At 35.9% G+C, this 16,577-nt stretch overlaps 2 protein-coding genes across 5 annotated transcripts in view; one reads left to right on the top strand and one right to left on the bottom strand.

The window, feature by feature from the left end:
* Positions 1-4,135: 4,135 nt before the first annotated feature.
* On the bottom strand, positions 4,136-11,768 carry LOC120861097 (fucose-1-phosphate guanylyltransferase-like). Of its 3 annotated transcripts, none has more exons than XM_040236760.1 (4): positions 11,273-11,768; positions 10,150-10,317; positions 8,916-9,008; positions 4,136-6,854 (listed from the first exon to the last, which is right to left on the bottom strand). In XM_040236760.1, the coding sequence occupies exons 2-4, from the start codon at positions 10,307-10,309 to the stop codon at positions 5,395-5,397; spliced, it is 1,713 nt and encodes a 570-aa protein (XP_040092694.1). In that variant the 5' UTR covers positions 10,310-10,317; positions 11,273-11,768; the 3' UTR covers positions 4,136-5,394. The 3 variants fall into 3 exon arrangements, with proteins under 3 accessions (XP_040092694.1, XP_040092693.1, XP_040092695.1); XM_040236759.1 differs by having other exon boundaries at positions 11,569-11,757; XM_040236761.1 differs by having other exon boundaries at positions 4,136-6,323; positions 11,569-11,720.
* A 12-nt stretch (positions 11,769-11,780) lies between these two features.
* The window catches only part of LOC120861100 (leucine-rich repeat and IQ domain-containing protein 3-like), a 194,116-nt gene continuing 189,319 nt past the window's right edge, over positions 11,781-16,577 (top strand). The window contains exon 1 of one of the 2 annotated variants that reach the window (XR_005720491.1): positions 11,781-11,966. The gene's annotated coding sequence lies outside the window, so the exon portion shown is untranslated. The remainder of the gene's footprint in view (positions 11,967-16,577) is intronic. The other variant, XM_040236763.1, reaches the window with a different exon arrangement.

A 16,577-nucleotide genomic window follows, 5' to 3' on the forward strand; every position in this document is an offset into this window, starting at 1 on the left:
TATCATAAGCTAATCAACATATACATATACAAATGTATATTTGTATATATATAACTATATATATATATTTATCTCTAGACTCTCTATTTTGTATCTGTGTGGTGGTTTTTATGCAATACAATGCTAATTACTATAGCTTGATGGTATAGTTTGAAATCAGGGAGTGTGATGCTTCCAGCTTTGTTCTTCTTTCTCAATACTAGGGATCTTCTGTGGTTCCATGTAAATTTTAGGATTGTTTGGTTTATTTCTGTGAAATATGCCATTGGAATTTTGATAAGGAGTGCACTGAATCTGTAGACTGCTTTAGGTAGAATAGGCATTTTAACAATATTAATTCTTCCAATCCACAAGCATAGAATCTTTCCATTTATTTGTATCTTCTTAAATTTCTTTCAATAATGCCTTATAATTTTCAATAGACTTTCAACTCTTTAAATTTAATATTAGCCATTTTATTCTTTTCAATGCAACTGTAACTGAAATTATTTTCTTAATTTCTCTGGTAGTTTCTTACTAGTTTATAGAAAGACAGCATATTTTTGTGCTTTGATTTTGTATCCTACAACTTTACTAATTTTTCATTAGTTGTAAGTTTTATTTTTATTTTTCTGTGGAGTCTTTAGGGTTTTCTATATATAGTATTATACCATCTGCAATAGTGACAGTTTTACTTCTTCCTTTCCAATTTGGATGCCTTATATTTCTTTTTCTAGCCTGACTGCTCTGGCTGGGACTTCCAAAACTCTGTTGAATAAAACTAACAAAAGTGGGCATACTTAACTTCTTGCAGTTAGAGGAAAGGTTTTCAGCTTTTAACCACTGTATAGTATAGGTTTTATACTATTCTTTCATTTGGACCATACTTCTCTTTCATTTTGCTTAACTTTCTGTAGTGGTTTGTACACAGTAGATGAAATCATCACCTCACTCTGTCTAAAGGAGTGATCTCAGGTAGGAGATGAACCTTGTCACTCAACCCACCCTAGCTCTTGTCCTTCAAATCTTTGTATTTGTCCAATAAGCTATATTTTAATAGCTCCTAGAAGATAAAGATGCTCCAAGACCTACCTGTCAATATCTCAAAGGGGAGGATATCATTATCTAGATTCAGGCTGACTGGAAGCCAGACCTTCACTCAGCAGCTTTGAAAGTATGCAAATACATACTGTCTTGTGGGACCACAAACCCAAGTCCCACTAGCCATCAGTCAGGTAATCTAGGTGTCCCATATGTAGCAATTGCAAAAATAGGAGCCCTACACGAGTCGTGTCCGACTCTTTGTGACCCATGGACAGTAGCCTGACAGGCTCCTCTGTCCATGGGATTATCCAGGCAAGAATACTGAAGTGGATTGTCATTTCCCTCTCCGGGAGATCTTCCCAATCCAGGGAAAGAACCCATGTCTCTTTACATCTCCTGCTCTAGCAAGCAGGTTCCTTTACCACTAGTGCCAACTGGGAAGCCCAAGACAAGTGAGTGAGCTAATTTTTTTGGAGATGCCAGAGAGCTGGTGCAAGGAAATGCAGAGTACCAAGGTTGTGTCCATAGCCAATGTTCCTTAAGAGCAGTTTGGAAGGCCACAAATCTGAAGCCTGCCCCTCAGGCCAAAGCTCCAGGACAAGCAAAGAAACAGGTCTATTCAGATTCTCTGCCCATTTTCCAGTTAGATCCTTTATTCCAATTTTCAACTTAATCCAAAATTGTGGTCTATTAGAGTACACCCAAACTGGCAAGTCTGAATGACAGGGCATATTTGGCTTGTTGTGGCTCATGTAGATAGCTCTGTCACAGACAGGAACTGGTTGTTTCCCACCAGAAACTGATGCAATTTGCTCTTTATAATACGTTAAAAACAAATGAGCTCGAAATTTCCCATTCTGACAAATGGGAACATGAATACTAGCTTATTGGAATTGAGCTTATCAGTACTGAAAGGAAGGAGAATGTGACTTGTGACAAAGTTCAGTACATGAAATATTAATAATATAATTTCACTAAGTATAAACAAAAAAGTTGTATTCCTCAACCACAATAGAAATTGGCTTTATCTAACCCACTCCAGTGTTCTTGCCTGGAGAATCCCAGGGACGGGGGAGCCTGCTGGGCTTCAGTCTATGGGTCGCACAGAGTCGGACACGACTGAAGTGACTTAGCAGCAGCAGCAGCAGCAAACATATTTTATAGGAACAAAAGATTTAAGTTAAACTATGCTTAAAAATAATGGGCTTTCTTCATGGTTCAGACAGTAAAGAATCTGCCTGCAATGCAGGAGACCCGGCTTCAACCCCTGGATAGGGAAAATCCCCTGGAGAAGGGAACGGCTACCTATTCCAATATTCTTGCCTGGAGAATTCCATGGACAGAGGAGCCTGGAGTGGGGTGGCTAGCCCATGGGGTCGCAAAGAATTGAACATGACTGAGGTACTAACATGAACAATACAGCTCATGGTAGCTTAAAATATTTCTCCTGAAATACTTAACATTAATCTATAAGAATAGTTATTGACATAGATGAAGACTTGTGTTTCATTTAGCTAAACCAAAAGAGCACCTGAAATGCTTGACAATTTTAAGCAAATGATAAATGCTTTTCCTTTTTTTTTTTTTTTTAACTCTTTCAGATTACATCAAGGTTCCTAAATTTTGGGTCTCTAAGGTGCTCAAGTCCAGAGGATATTTTGGTGTAGGTGAATGGCAGGTGTGGCATGCTAGTTATCAGCCATGATAGCCATGCATATATTTTGCAGCAGGCAAAATTTGATTTTGGCTCTGTGCTAAATTTGGTAATCTTTAACAGAGGTAATATTGTCTAGACTCAGAAGATGAGTGGATCATTGCTTGTGAGAAGTGATTCTGGATTCATTCCATCAAATTTTTGTGACTGTCAGCATTACTTGGATTTTTGAAAATTTACTTCCACTTTATATAATTAATACACACTCTTTACTTCTGTTTTGTTTAGTTTGGAAGATAAATACCCAAGACAGAAGATTATAATCAAAAGTTGCATTTTTTTCTATGCTCTTCTTGGTCATTATTAATTTATCAGTAAGTTTACAGAATATATTTATTTACAAATAGTAGTTGTCCTTTACAAACCTTGAAAGCCTATGATTTAAAGGCTGTGATTTTATGAAGTAAAAATGATATAGCAAGAGAAAATGTTCAATTTCTTACTTATTCATGCATGGGATTATCACATTGGTTGAGTTAGGTACAGTGCTGGTGGTACATGTGTGGTACTATACACCAAGGGATGCATATTAAAGGAGACACTGGTAAATTCTTGGAACAGATAATATTTCAAAGCAATTTAGCATTCATACACCATGCAGAAATATGATTAACCTGGTGACTGCCAACTTCTCAGAAACCTCCCACTGATATTAAATAGAAGCCAACCACCTTCAAGAGATGTGATTAAGGCAAAAGTGAAACAACTTCATCAAGTAATAAAGCATCAGCATCCAACTTGCAGAACAATCTGGTGGCCACGGCTTGAAGGTCAATCCAGGCAGCAGTGTGGTATTGGCACTTGAAGAATATGCAGCTTTATCAATATCTTTGATAGCAAAGGTGGTACTAGGTGGAAACACATGGATCAACCACTTTTTTGTTGAATACTGCTTTAGAAAATTTTGTCTCTAGATGTGAAGCTATGGAAAGTTTTGACTGTTTTTTAATATTTCACTTTTTTGTTTCTTTACATGTATTTGCAAAAGGGTTACATGAAACAAATCTATATAAGCACTTTTCAAAAAGATTTCCAATAAATAAAAATGTCAAGTAATGAGAAAAGCATTGCATCTTATTTTATTGGCAGTTTTCTTTTTCAATGACATATGATGATTGTTAATAACTGATGGTACCTTAAATCAATTAGATTAGAAATATAGCAGTGAATTTTTAATGAATGACACATAACATCCTGTGAAACCTCTGCAAGTAAATCAGTAATTGGTAAACAACAGCTACTGTATATCTTTATTTTCCTCTTGAGAAGAAACTTGGAAAAAATACACATAAATATCATAATTGAGACTTGCTGATAAATCACTTCTGGTTTATCAAACAATTATTTTCATATTGATATGCTAATTTTATATTGACATATAAATAACAGAGGTACAGCCCAGTTCTATTTCAATTTATTCATGTTAAAACACAAAACTCTTGACAAAACTTTTCCCTATTATTAGACTTTGGTATGAAAACATTTCAAATATGTGCCTATACCAAAATAAGAACACAGTGCTCAGAGTTCCAGCCAACTTTTATTGTCTTGAAGCTGTTTATCATCTGTATATTTTCACAGTCATTCTATTTTTCTGGCTCCTTCCTGCTATCTACCTTTTGGCCATTTACTGCTTCTCAGTGTCATTACTAGTACATGGTCAGAAAATTAAAAACTGAAAAGTAAAAATCTGTCCATCTGGTAATTTTAATAGTTCTGTTAAAGGATTCATGAGGGAGGATGAAGATAATGTCCAAAATGAGCTTATATGAATTATCAGGGAATCCCAATTATTCCAACATTTTCCTATACAGATTCTCGAGTTTTATGTGTATGTATGCTTTCCTATAGATGAAACTTTGGGGAAAAATTTTAAGATAAACAAACATGGGTTCAAGTTTATAAGGATAAAACAGCACATATATCCTTTTGGTTTCATTTTGATAAGATTAATAAAAGAGATTTTTATCATCAATTTCAGAAGAGTTTGTACTTCTTAAGACTATCACAATAGTTTAAGCATTGATTTTATCTGTCTGCCACAGATTTGTTTCTGCAAAAGTACTTCTACATCATTTCTACAGTGTTTTGAAGACCCTATAGTATGGCATGCTTATAATAGTTCACCAGAATAGGATTAATGCACTTGAGGAGAAAACTGCCAGCGAATACATAGAACTTCATTTGAACCAAAGTCCAAAAGAAGATGAAAAACTTTAAAGGTTTATTTATAAAATCACCTTTAAGACTGTTCTACTACTCTGTGAATAAATAACATTCCACAAATCCATCTTTATAAGAAAAGTTAAAATAGTGATAAAACTTAAAAACTCATTTATCTGAACTTACAGCGCTACAATATTAATTTTCATTAAAAAAGTTTATATTTTTGTTATTAATGTTATGCTACATCAATCATGTTAATATAATTTTCATTAATTCACTTCAATTAAAAACCAATTGTCTACAGAAAACTCCTGCATTTGCAATCTTGCCCAATCAAGAAAGGCAAAGTATACAATATTTGCGCTCAGAAGTTCAGTCTTGTCCAACTCTTTGCAACCCCATGGACTATAGCCCATGAGGCTCCTCTGTCCATAGGATTTTCCAGGCAAGAATATTTCAGTGAGCTGCCATTTCCTTCTCCAATACAATATTTAATAAGATGTCTCTAAATCAGACTGCTTCCTATTCAAAGTAATTTCTAGAAAAATTTGTTCCCTATAAGTTATCATGTCTTCTATATCTTTGTAGAAAAGCATTTCTTCAATGGACAACAGCTTATAGTTATTCAGGCTGAATGTTGACTTGCTCTGTACAGCATTTAACATCTTTAGGGATGTTGTCACTGAATCATTCAAAGAAGAACAAACTGGGAAAATACGAGCATTCCACAAGCTCAAACATGTCTTATTTCCAGAGAATAGTTCCTCTGTAACTTTGAGATTCCAAATGTCTAAGCATGACAGGAAACAGACCCCAAAGAATTGAAGTAACTTTACATCTGACAATGTTTTAACATTCTTTTTCAAGTTGTCTTGTACTCCACATGCCATTGTTGAATACTTTAAGTGTCCATTCATCTTCAAGCTTAAGGAACACACAAAAGAATACGCAGGCAGGACAGCTGTTGTTTTGACATACGCACCACTAATGATGCAATTTTCCCCAACTGAAACATCAGGCCCCAATCTGGAATATTCCACAACTGAGCCAGGTGTCACAGAACATGTTGAATCCAGTACACTTTGGATAATACAAGGTTTGTTAGTAGAATATTCTGGTATCGATGGAAAGAGGCTAAAAGCTATAGACTGTAAGCCAAGCTCTGACTGCAAACTGCTATCTGCAGTAAAATGAAACAAATATTCTTCTGTTGTTCCAATGTGATAAAATTTGGAGTTATTAAGAACAACAACATTTAATGGTGTTCCTTTAAGAAGATGAAATATTCTCTGCCTCATGTCTACCAACTCTGACTCTTCTTTAGTAACATTTGATGTGTTTTTGGTGTACTCCACAGTTGCTCCAGGTCCCAAAGCCTGAAGAAAGTCTCCATAGGCATCTATTTCACAGTGTAGCGTACCTATTTTTTCATAAAAAGCAAGTAACTTTTTTGCTGTTTTATGGTCCATGTAAAATAGGCTGTCTGTGTAGACATACTCAGGCTCTAATTTAAGAGAGGGTATGTCACTCCCAGCAAATTCCTGTTGAAAAAAATTTCTAGGTCTACACACAGCATCAAACTCATACATTTCTTCTATGCTGGGTTTATGAAGGAAACGATGGCAACTTCTGTATTCGAGGTCTCTATATTCTAAATGGTTAAAAGGTTCTAAGACAAACACTCCATGTGTTGTACCAACAGTCAAACTAGAAGGATGAGCTAAAGCAGTAAAGCCAGGTTTGTCAAACCTAATAAACTCAGATTCTCCAATACTATACAGTTCAATATCATCTGCACAGGTGATCAGAATCCCAGGATTCATATGTGAGGGGAAATCAATGTACATGGCTAGTTTTAATTCCAACATCTGATAAATGGGGCTACCAAAAGGTAAAGCAGTGAAAATTTTCCCCAGAGCGCTTGCACTTGGAAGGCGTTGACTGTAGCCACCTATATAGAATTAAACAAAATAACTGTTTAAAAATGTTTGTAAGATTGTTTGTAAGATTTAAAAATGTAGGAGCATCAGTTACAACTCAAAATATCTCTAAAGATATTTAAAATATATGCATTACTATACCCTAGGAAAGAGTAATAAATTTCAAATTTCAAATTCAAAGAGCAATTCTCCTGTAAAGATTTGATATAATGCAGTTCTAGACTAGGAAAGAATTCTAAATATGCTTTACAGGCTATGACACTTTTTTGAATCAACTATAGAACAAGTAAAAAGGAAAATGAGCAAAAATATGATCTTGTATCTACAGTTTAAACAGTAAATTTCAACCATATGTAAACTACCATATTAAAAATCCACTTCATGGGAGAAAAATGTCACCAAAAAACCAGTATACATAATTATCTATTAAAGACTAATTTCCAGTTGCAACATTTTTCATCAAATTATTACCTACATTTAAAAGCAGTAAAAGTACATTTATATAAAAGCATTTTACAATATATACTTGTTTTTAATTTAAAAATGCTTTTCCAACAATGATGAGCCATATGACTTAATTTCTTGATAAGTGTGTTCTCTTAAATACATTAAATACACTATAATTTGTTACATCATTTTATGTAACTATGTAACTAATTATAGTGAGAGACAGTAGAAAGAGTCACATAAAAATGGGTTTAAATTCTGGTATACCATTTTTTAATTGTTTATCTTTGTATTTACTCTAAGAAAGCATATGTGGAATAATGTTTTCTTTATCATAATTATTATTATATAATAATTATTATTTAAGATCAATATTAGATGTAAAGTACTCACCTCAGAGTACATTGTTCAACCAGCAAGAGTTAATACTTTCTTTTTCATTTTCCAAATATTAACCAACAGTAAAATTTCGCATTACAAGAATTACCTATTTTTAATTATACTTGACCCTGGAAGAGTAAGGGTTTGAACTACACTAATTCCTTTATATAGGATTTTTTTCAATAAATACTGTAAGACTGTATGACCCCAGGTTGGTTGAATCCCTGATGAGAAACTGTGGATATGCAGAGTGGAACCACGTCTATAGAGGTTTAACTACGAAGTTACATGCAAATTTCAGACTGTATAAGGGTCAGCACCCCTAAACCCTGTGTTATTCAAGGATCAATTGTATACATTTTCTGGTGTCTAACAATTTTTACTAAATTGGTAATAATGATAATGTTCTGGAATAAAACGCTAAGCCTTTTTTTTTTAACCTTTTAAATTAACCTTAAAATTAGAACTTGGATGCTTTACTTGATATCATCTTCAAAAAGAATTGTTCTGTGTGTGAATCGTAAGAAATGAAAAGTGCCTTGGTAACCATATGGACAAATGGTTCTAAAATATCTGTAACTGAACAGTGCAGGTCCATGACAAAGTTTCACCAGCCCTCAGTTCACAGAGGGAAAGTAACAGAGGTTTCTATCATACAACCAAAATTTTAATACAACCAAACTTGTCCAATTTGAAAATGATCCTTTATTCTGAGATTATTTCTTTCTTATATTTCTACCACCTTATTTGTAAGGGATTTCCCCTCTTTTATACTTTGTCAACTCTATGTTCTGTCATCACCTTTTGTTTTTAAACTCTTTAAGGATTATAGACTTTGGTCACCAATAATTAGATAAAAATGTGTAACAGAAGGTTTTGTCTAAAGTCTGGTAATCATAGTACTAATGCAGCCTCTCCTCTAAAGCAAGAATCCTTTCTAAAGCATTATCAAGAAATGCTCATATTTTGATGAGTTCTATCTTAGGGAAATGGAACAATACCCATGAAAAGTTGATAATGTATGTGATCCATGATTTTAAAGTTAAATTTTGTGAAAGATATTATGTTACTAACAACCTAACAATATCAAGAAATACATGAAATATTTGCTTCCAAAGCAGAATTAACTTCAAAACAGAAGAACAAAATGAAAGAAAGAAGTATTCATAAGGGAGAAAAATGTCCCTGAGATATCAAGGGTAAAATACTAAAAGAAAATGTAAATTAGTAAAGTATAACATTACCAGAGTGAATTAATAGGATGGTAAAAGAATTCCATTCATCTCCATAAAGCTTTTCCAAACATCGAAGGGCACAAAGGGTTGATCCTCCATTTCCTTAAAGTTAAAAAACAGGGTCTATTTTATTACAGGAAATTTAGGTGTTATAACTTTGAGGATAAGATACTTTGGCTAAAATTAACTAGGCAGAGAGCAAAGGTACAGACAAAAGAATCAAATAAAATACACATTTCCTGGCAATTAAATAATTAGTAATAAAACCCAGAGATCAGGCCTCGGTAATAAAAGTTGAGTTAATCCTTTCATGAAAATAGTAATATAAAGAAAGAAACGATAAATTAGGCACTAGAAGACTATAAATTTGCACATTCACTTGGACTTAAGAACCATAACATTCATTAAAATAATTCTCCCATATGATAAAATATGGCCTTAGATTTACTCTCCAAAAAGGTTTTTAGAACCTGATTTCCTAAAAACCATGTAAGTTTCCTAAAAATTTACAAATGGAAGTAAATGTAACTTCCATTTACTAGTTACTTTGGACAAGTTACCTAACATTTTGTGCCTAAATCTCATTCAAACATCAGAATCACAGAAGTACTGGCCACATTTTACAAAGGTTAAAACATTGGCTAATTAGGACATGCCAATATCAAATACAAATACCCTAATTCTGGTATCAAGGGGCTTCAGCTTTAAGTAGCAAATGGAAAACAGCCCCCAGAAAAATGGCATGCATTTTTATTTATAAGGGAAGGTCAAAAGGCAAAGCTGACAACTTGTTTTTAGAAGTAAACATCTTACAATACTTATGCAATTAGACTATGCTCTTTCACATTGTGCATTGTGGTCTCAAGAGGCAGTATGTATTTTTCCTGACTTGCTCCCTTCATTTAATTTCTGAACAAACTGTGGAGTTTGGAGGGAACTTAACAGAACTACGGATAAGGTTCAAAGGAATGTTTACCATCAAAATAAATTTTACTAAGACTAATAAATTTTAACATAGAGTAATATTCTCGAAGTTTTCCATGGTATGTCCACAATGTGCAAAAACACCTGCCATCCCTTTTATCTTTCTTAAAAACAGTGAATTTACATAAAAAATTTTTATATTTGTAAAGACTACAGGTGGAAACACACATAGTCCATAAACTGTAAGCCACAGGAAAACTTTTCTTCAATGATTATTCTACCCACAACTTATGATATAAATCTAACCATAAACACATACCAATTTTGGCTCCAGCAGGATCAACAAAAACATGATATTGAACTCCAAGGGGTAACTCTTTTTTTTTCAGCTTTTCTGAAAGCTGTTGCTTATAAGCAAGTTCCTGTTTTTCATCAGCTGCTGTAATTGCAACAATGTCCCAGAATTCTCCAGCTGCCATAGATTTGCCTATGTGCAAAAAGAAAGAAAACAAATATTATTAGAATTCTCTAGCTGTTACAAGTTTTACCTACTTGGAAAAAAGGAAGAAAGAGGTAACAGTATCTCCAAAAGTGTATCTTCTTTTGAGAATTTGGAAATAATGAGTGTCCAGCAGCAGGATTCAAAATAATTCCAATAAGGATTGTTGACAAATTCTTTTTTTCTTGTAAGGACTGTTGACAAACTCTATTTCTTCCTCTCTTTTAGATCACTTATTCCTTTTTTGGTCTACCATTCCATTTACTTAGATATTCTGAGAGTTAAAATGTTTCTCGATTAAAAGAAGTACTTTTGACTTGCTAAAGATGAGCTCAATTCTTAAAAAGAGAAGCCAAAGCAATCAATGAATCTCCAGCTTTGAAAATCAATTTTCACATATGGGTACAACTTAATGTTTGTTGGCTAAGAAAGATTAAACCCAAGGATCTACTGCTACAATGCTGGTGTTTATATATATGGGCACATTAATTTTTAATTACTTTAAGCTGAATCATGCAAGCTTACAAAGGTTATTGGAGAATGATACCAAATTCCGGATAACAGAAAAGTTCCCAGGTCCCTGATGAACTCAACAAAAGATAGACTGAACTTTTGGCTGACGGTGAGGTTATCTAAGTACTATTTTCTGTATTTTTAAGAGCAGTAATGTCGATAAAAGCATAACCTATTAGACAGTTGTACAAGAAATGACAAGTGGTATAGTCTTTTTAAAAAATTAAAAATTTTTTCTAACCCTTTAAATATTTTGTCCATAATTCCTCCATATTGTTTGGCTTTTCACTTGGTAAGCATTCACATTACAGAACAAATTGGTGAAATAGGTAGGAAATGGAAGAAAGTTAAAATTGTATTTATAAGCGTCAAAACACTATGCTTTAGATCTTCTAGGTTTATTTGAAGTAATTTTTGTTAATGAACTAACCAAATGTTTAACTTGTATTTATAACTTCGCTAGTCAGGCCAATAAGTGTCTTTCTTCTCCATCCTCCTCACACATATGCAATAAGAAGTAAACTTAAAGTAGGAAAGTAACAAGCACAACGTAAAGAAAGCAGAGTGACAGAAGAATAAAAAACAGTAACATTAGCTCCGCCTGGGCCAGTGTCCTAGGTCCGCAGGTGATTAGTAAAAGGAAGTGGCAGTCCAGCAAATATCCCAGCACGTAAAGCACTCCTTCTATCCATTGCAAGGGAGGTACTAGGGTTCCTCCTTTGGTACCTCTAAGCTCTGAAAACCTCCGCAACCTTCGCTGGGTGGCTTCTCGCAAAGATTCGCCGGCAGGGGCACTTTCAGCTTCCATAGTTTCACCTTACCCAAGGCCGCTGAGGACTTCCAGGTATGCGGCAGAAGCACCGTACGCATGCGCCCTGGGACATAACCTGGTCTTTGGTCCTGTTTCGCGTCTGTCCCGCCCCCTGCGTGCGTCCTTCACGTAACCACGCCCCCGAAGCTCTCTAGCCCGCCTAGGCAAAACCACGATGGGGTCAGCGCAGTCTCGCCCCGTTCCCTTAGTAACGGTCTCCGGAACGGAAATGGCCACCTAGAAATTTGTCGGACAGTGCCGGGTCTGGGCCGCTAGTTCCCAACTCATAAGGCATTGCAGCCCGCTAGACCCGGTAAGTGGTTCAGTTTGGGCGACGAAATTTCGAGAATTCACCAGTGTAAGGAGAATTCGAAACTATAGCCTATCTTGTAGCTTTCTTTGAAAGGCGACTCGTCCTAACGCGTGGTTTCTTTTAGCCAGAAGCAGTTCCCAAGGATCTCTTGAAAGATAATCTCTAATCCTTGGATCGTCATCTGAAGCCATCTGCCCCATCCCCAAGGTTCAGATACACATTCTGAATTTTTAAAATCCGTATTTATTCAGGAGGCTTTGTGGCTTCTTTGTCCTTGCATTACTGGAGAGTGAGCCTCACCATCCCTCTCAGTTTTGAGATCACTTAAGCTTTTGAAAATTGTATAAACTTATGTAATGAGGCCCTTAACATTTGTGGTATTTTTGGCTGTTTCTTTGGCATCCTTTCGTGTACGAAGATTAATCTAGAACTTTCAGTAGCATCCCTGGGAATAAGTCAGTTTTATTGGGCGTGTTTCTGTTAGGTACCGATAAATAAGTTTATTCTCTTGTAAAGCACGCATTTATGATGAGTTTTACAGATTCTTCTATTCATCTTTATACATGAGAAAGCTATGAATCGGAAAGAATAGTGACTTAGTCAAGGTCTCACAATTAGCAGTAGAGAGAAGATTTAAGCAGGATATTTCAATTCCATACTCAGAAATCATTCTGCTGCACGGTACAATTTAAGAAGACTGTTCTCATTAAAGTTTTCATCAGCAACTTAAACATTAAAGGGCTTACAAGTTACTACCACGAACTTAACTTAGTTTTGTCTTCTAAAGTCTTAACACTGTTATTCAATTCTGTACTTAGAAAGCATTTGAGTAAAAAGGGAAATTACTCTCTTGTCGTTTTATTGTTTAAAAGCTTTCCTTTCTGTTAATAAAAAAATGCATTAAGAATGTTTAGAAAATATAGAATACTTAATGAGGTGAGTGAATGAAAGGAAAAAAAATGGGAAGAGAGAAGGTCAGAGAGATGACAACAGCCTAAACAAAGGATTTTCCTTTACTGAGTGAAACAAAGCCATTGCTGGGTTTTTATGCAACTTCCTTAATGGTTGAAAAGAGCATGTAGAAATGTGAAAATAGACTGTAATGGAAGATGAGGCAATGATAGAAACTTGTGTAGAGGCTTCTCCAGCAAAACACGTGAGAGCTGGTGAAGTCTTGGCCAGTATGGTAACAGTGGGGGTGATGAGAACTTGGTTAGATTCTAGATGTCTGTTTGAAAGCACAATTAGTATAGTTTGCTAATGGAATGGCTCTGGAATGGGAAAGAAAGAGAAGTCATGGATAACTGCTTGAAGGCGAGAGGGACAAGTGAAATAGGAAAGGCTATGGATTAGGAAGTCTAGAGACAGTTATTGGGATAGCACAGAGAGTTCAACATTTGGTTTTGGGCACATAAAATACACAGATGTATATGTATGCAATGCATATGTAGTGGGCACTTGTGTGTGTATGTGTTTGTTTGCATTATATATGAATTTGGATTTGTGAGACCGATCTGGGCTGGAGATATAATTTGGGGAGCTGTCAGCAGATAAGTTTAAGTGAAGTCGCTCAGTCGTATCAGACTCTTTGCAACCCAGTGGACTGTAGCCCACCATGCTCCCCTGTCCATGGGATTTTCCAGGCAAGAGTACTGGAGTGGGTTGCCATTTCCTTCTCCAAAGGATCTTCCCAACCCAGGGATCGAACCCAGGTCTCCCACGTTGTAAGCAAGACGCTTTACTGTCTGAGCCACCAGATAGATGGAGTTAATTTTTATTTTTATTTTTTTAATTTACTTTTTATTTTCCTTTACAATTCTGTATTGGTTTAAAATTATAGAACTAAATAATTATAGCCCTAAGGAAAGAAAATAAGTAGAGCCTATTAACTGAGGGATTGTATTAATACTGTATCAGCTATAGTTTTTGTCCTTCCTCTGCCTTTTCTATTTTCTTCAAATTTTTACTAGTATTAATTTTTAAGTAAAAAATGAAAAGAAATGTTATATACTGTGTGATTGGGAATAAATATCTTTGGCAGTTGATTATACTGGTAAAAAAAAGTTAATGGATTTTATTTAAGTTTATGTTTTATATAATCAGACAGTGTGATATAGTTGTTTGAACAGTCATAAGCTACAGTGACCAGAATAAAATAAATCGATAAAAGATTAGTTCAGTTCAGTTCAGGCGCTCAGTCATGTCTGACTCTCTGCGACCCAATGAATCACAGCATGCCAGGCCTCCCTGTCCATCACCAACTCCTGGAGTTCACTCAGTCTCACGTCCATCGCGTCAGTGATGCCATCCAGCCATCTCATCCTCGGTCGTCCCCTTCTCCTCCTACCCCCAATCCCTCCCAGCATCAAAGTCTTCTCCAATGAGTCAACTCTTCGCATGAGGTGGCTAAAGTACTGGAGTTTCAGCTTTAGCATCATTCCTTCCAAAGAAATCCCAGGGTTGATCTCCTTTAGAATGGACTGGTTGGATCTCCTTGCAGTCCAAGGGACTCTCAAGAGTCTTGCCCAACACCACAGTTCAAAAGCATCAATTCTTCGGCGCTCAGCCTTCTTCACAGTCCAACTCTCACATCCATACACGACTAGTAGAAAAACCATAGCCTTGACTAGACGGACCTTAGTCGGCAAAGTAAGTAGTAACCGATTATTCTGTATAGAATGGAAATGATGTGATTGATCTTGAGTTCCATATTTTAAAAGGGACATCAGACAAACCATAATAAGTTAGAAAAAAGATATTCTTTGGAGGCATTTGGGCTTTTTTTTTTTTTTTCCTATTGGAAGAGAGTATGTGAAGTGCCATAAAAAGAAGTGAAATAGACTTTTGAAGAACTTTTCTGAGTTATAGTTTACATACCATTAACTTTACCTGTTTTAAGTGAGAAGTTTCATGATTTTCGGTAAATGTACAGAGTTGTGTAACGGTGACCACCTACTAGGTACAGATTTCCATTATCCAAATAAGATGTTTTGCTTTGGCCACCTCATGTGAAGAGTTGACTTATTGGAAAAGACCCTGATGCTGGGAGGGATTGGGGTCAGGAGGAGAAGGGGACAACAGAGGATGAGATGGCTGGATGGCATCACCGACTCGATGCACGTGAGTTTGGGTGAACTCCAAGAGTTAGTGATGGACAGGGAGGCCTGGCCTGCTGCAATTCATGGGGTCACAAAGAGTTGGACACGACTGAGCGACTGAACTGAATTGTGCTTATTAACAATAATACCAGTTTACTTATTTTTATCACTATAGGCAAAACTGTGAAGGTTGTGTGAAAATAGTTGCGAGACATTAAATTTTTATTCTCCTTCATACAAAGAAGCTGAATCCAAATGAGGTCCTGGATTATGGACCATGGAGCTCAGGTTCTTGGGTTGGCCAGTTTATGCCGGGGTTCTTATTGTTTCTATTATTTGAGTATCATCTCTCTGTTTAACCACTCTTCCTCCTCTTACTCTTCCTGATGTGGACTGGAAAGCAAAAAATCTCTCTCTCTCTCTCTCTCTTTTTTTTTAAACTGTTTTCTTTCTTTGGATTTTTTTTTTTACTCAGCTAGTCTGGTCTCAACCTATTCACTATTTTTTTCCCCACTGTGTTCTATTGAAGAAATCTTCACCCCCTTTCTGTAGGGCAAAGGGAAACCTTCCCCTCTAACTTGTATTTTGCTTTCTTTATTTTTTAAAGCAGTTTTAGGTTCATAGCAGAATTTAGAAGATGGCACAGAGGTTTCCAATATACCCCACACATGCATAGCCTCCCTTATTGTCAGCATACCTACCAGAGTGGTACATGTGTTGTAATTGACGAACCTACAATGACACACCATGATCACCCAAAGTCTGTGGTTTCCCTTACAATTCACTCTTGGTCTTTTTATTTTGTGGGTTTGGACACAGTATAAGGACATGTATACATTGTTATAATACTATTCATAGTAGTTTAACTCTCCTAAAAATCCTCTGTGCTCTGGCTATTCATCCCTCTCCCCCAATTCTGCATCTGCTGATATTTGTGTTTTAATGTTTTCCTTTCTCCAGAATATCATATGGGTAGAATTCTAAGTATGTAGCCCTTTTATATTGGCTTATTTCCCTAAGTAAGATGCATTTAAGATTATACCATGTCTTTTCATTGCTTGATCAGTTCACTTCAGTTCAGTTCAGTCGCTCAGTCGTGTCCGACTCTTTGCACACCAGGCCTCCCTATCCATCACCAACTTCCAGAGTCCACTTAAACCCATGTCCCTCGAGTCGGTGATGCCATCCAGCCATCTCATCCTCTGTCGTCCCCTCTTCCTCCTAACCTTCCAATGAATATTCAGGACTGATATCCTTTAGGATTGACAGGTTTGATCTCCTTGCTGTCCAAGGGACTCTCAAGAGTCTTCTCCAGCACCACAGTTTGAAAGCATCAATTCTTTGGACTCAGCCTTCTTTATATTCCTACTCTCAAATTTGTACATGACTACTGGACAAAGCCTAGCTTTGACTGTACGGACTTTTGTCGACAAAGTGATGTCTCTGCATTTTAATATGCTGTCTAGGTTTGTCATAGGTTTTCTTTCAGTGAGCAGGTGTCTTAATTTCATGG

Source organism: Oryx dammah, unplaced genomic scaffold, assembly GCF_014754425.2.
Source record: "Oryx dammah isolate SB20612 unplaced genomic scaffold, SCBI_Odam_1.1 HiC_scaffold_11227, whole genome shotgun sequence".
Taxonomy (NCBI): Eukaryota; Metazoa; Chordata; class Mammalia; order Artiodactyla; family Bovidae; genus Oryx; species Oryx dammah.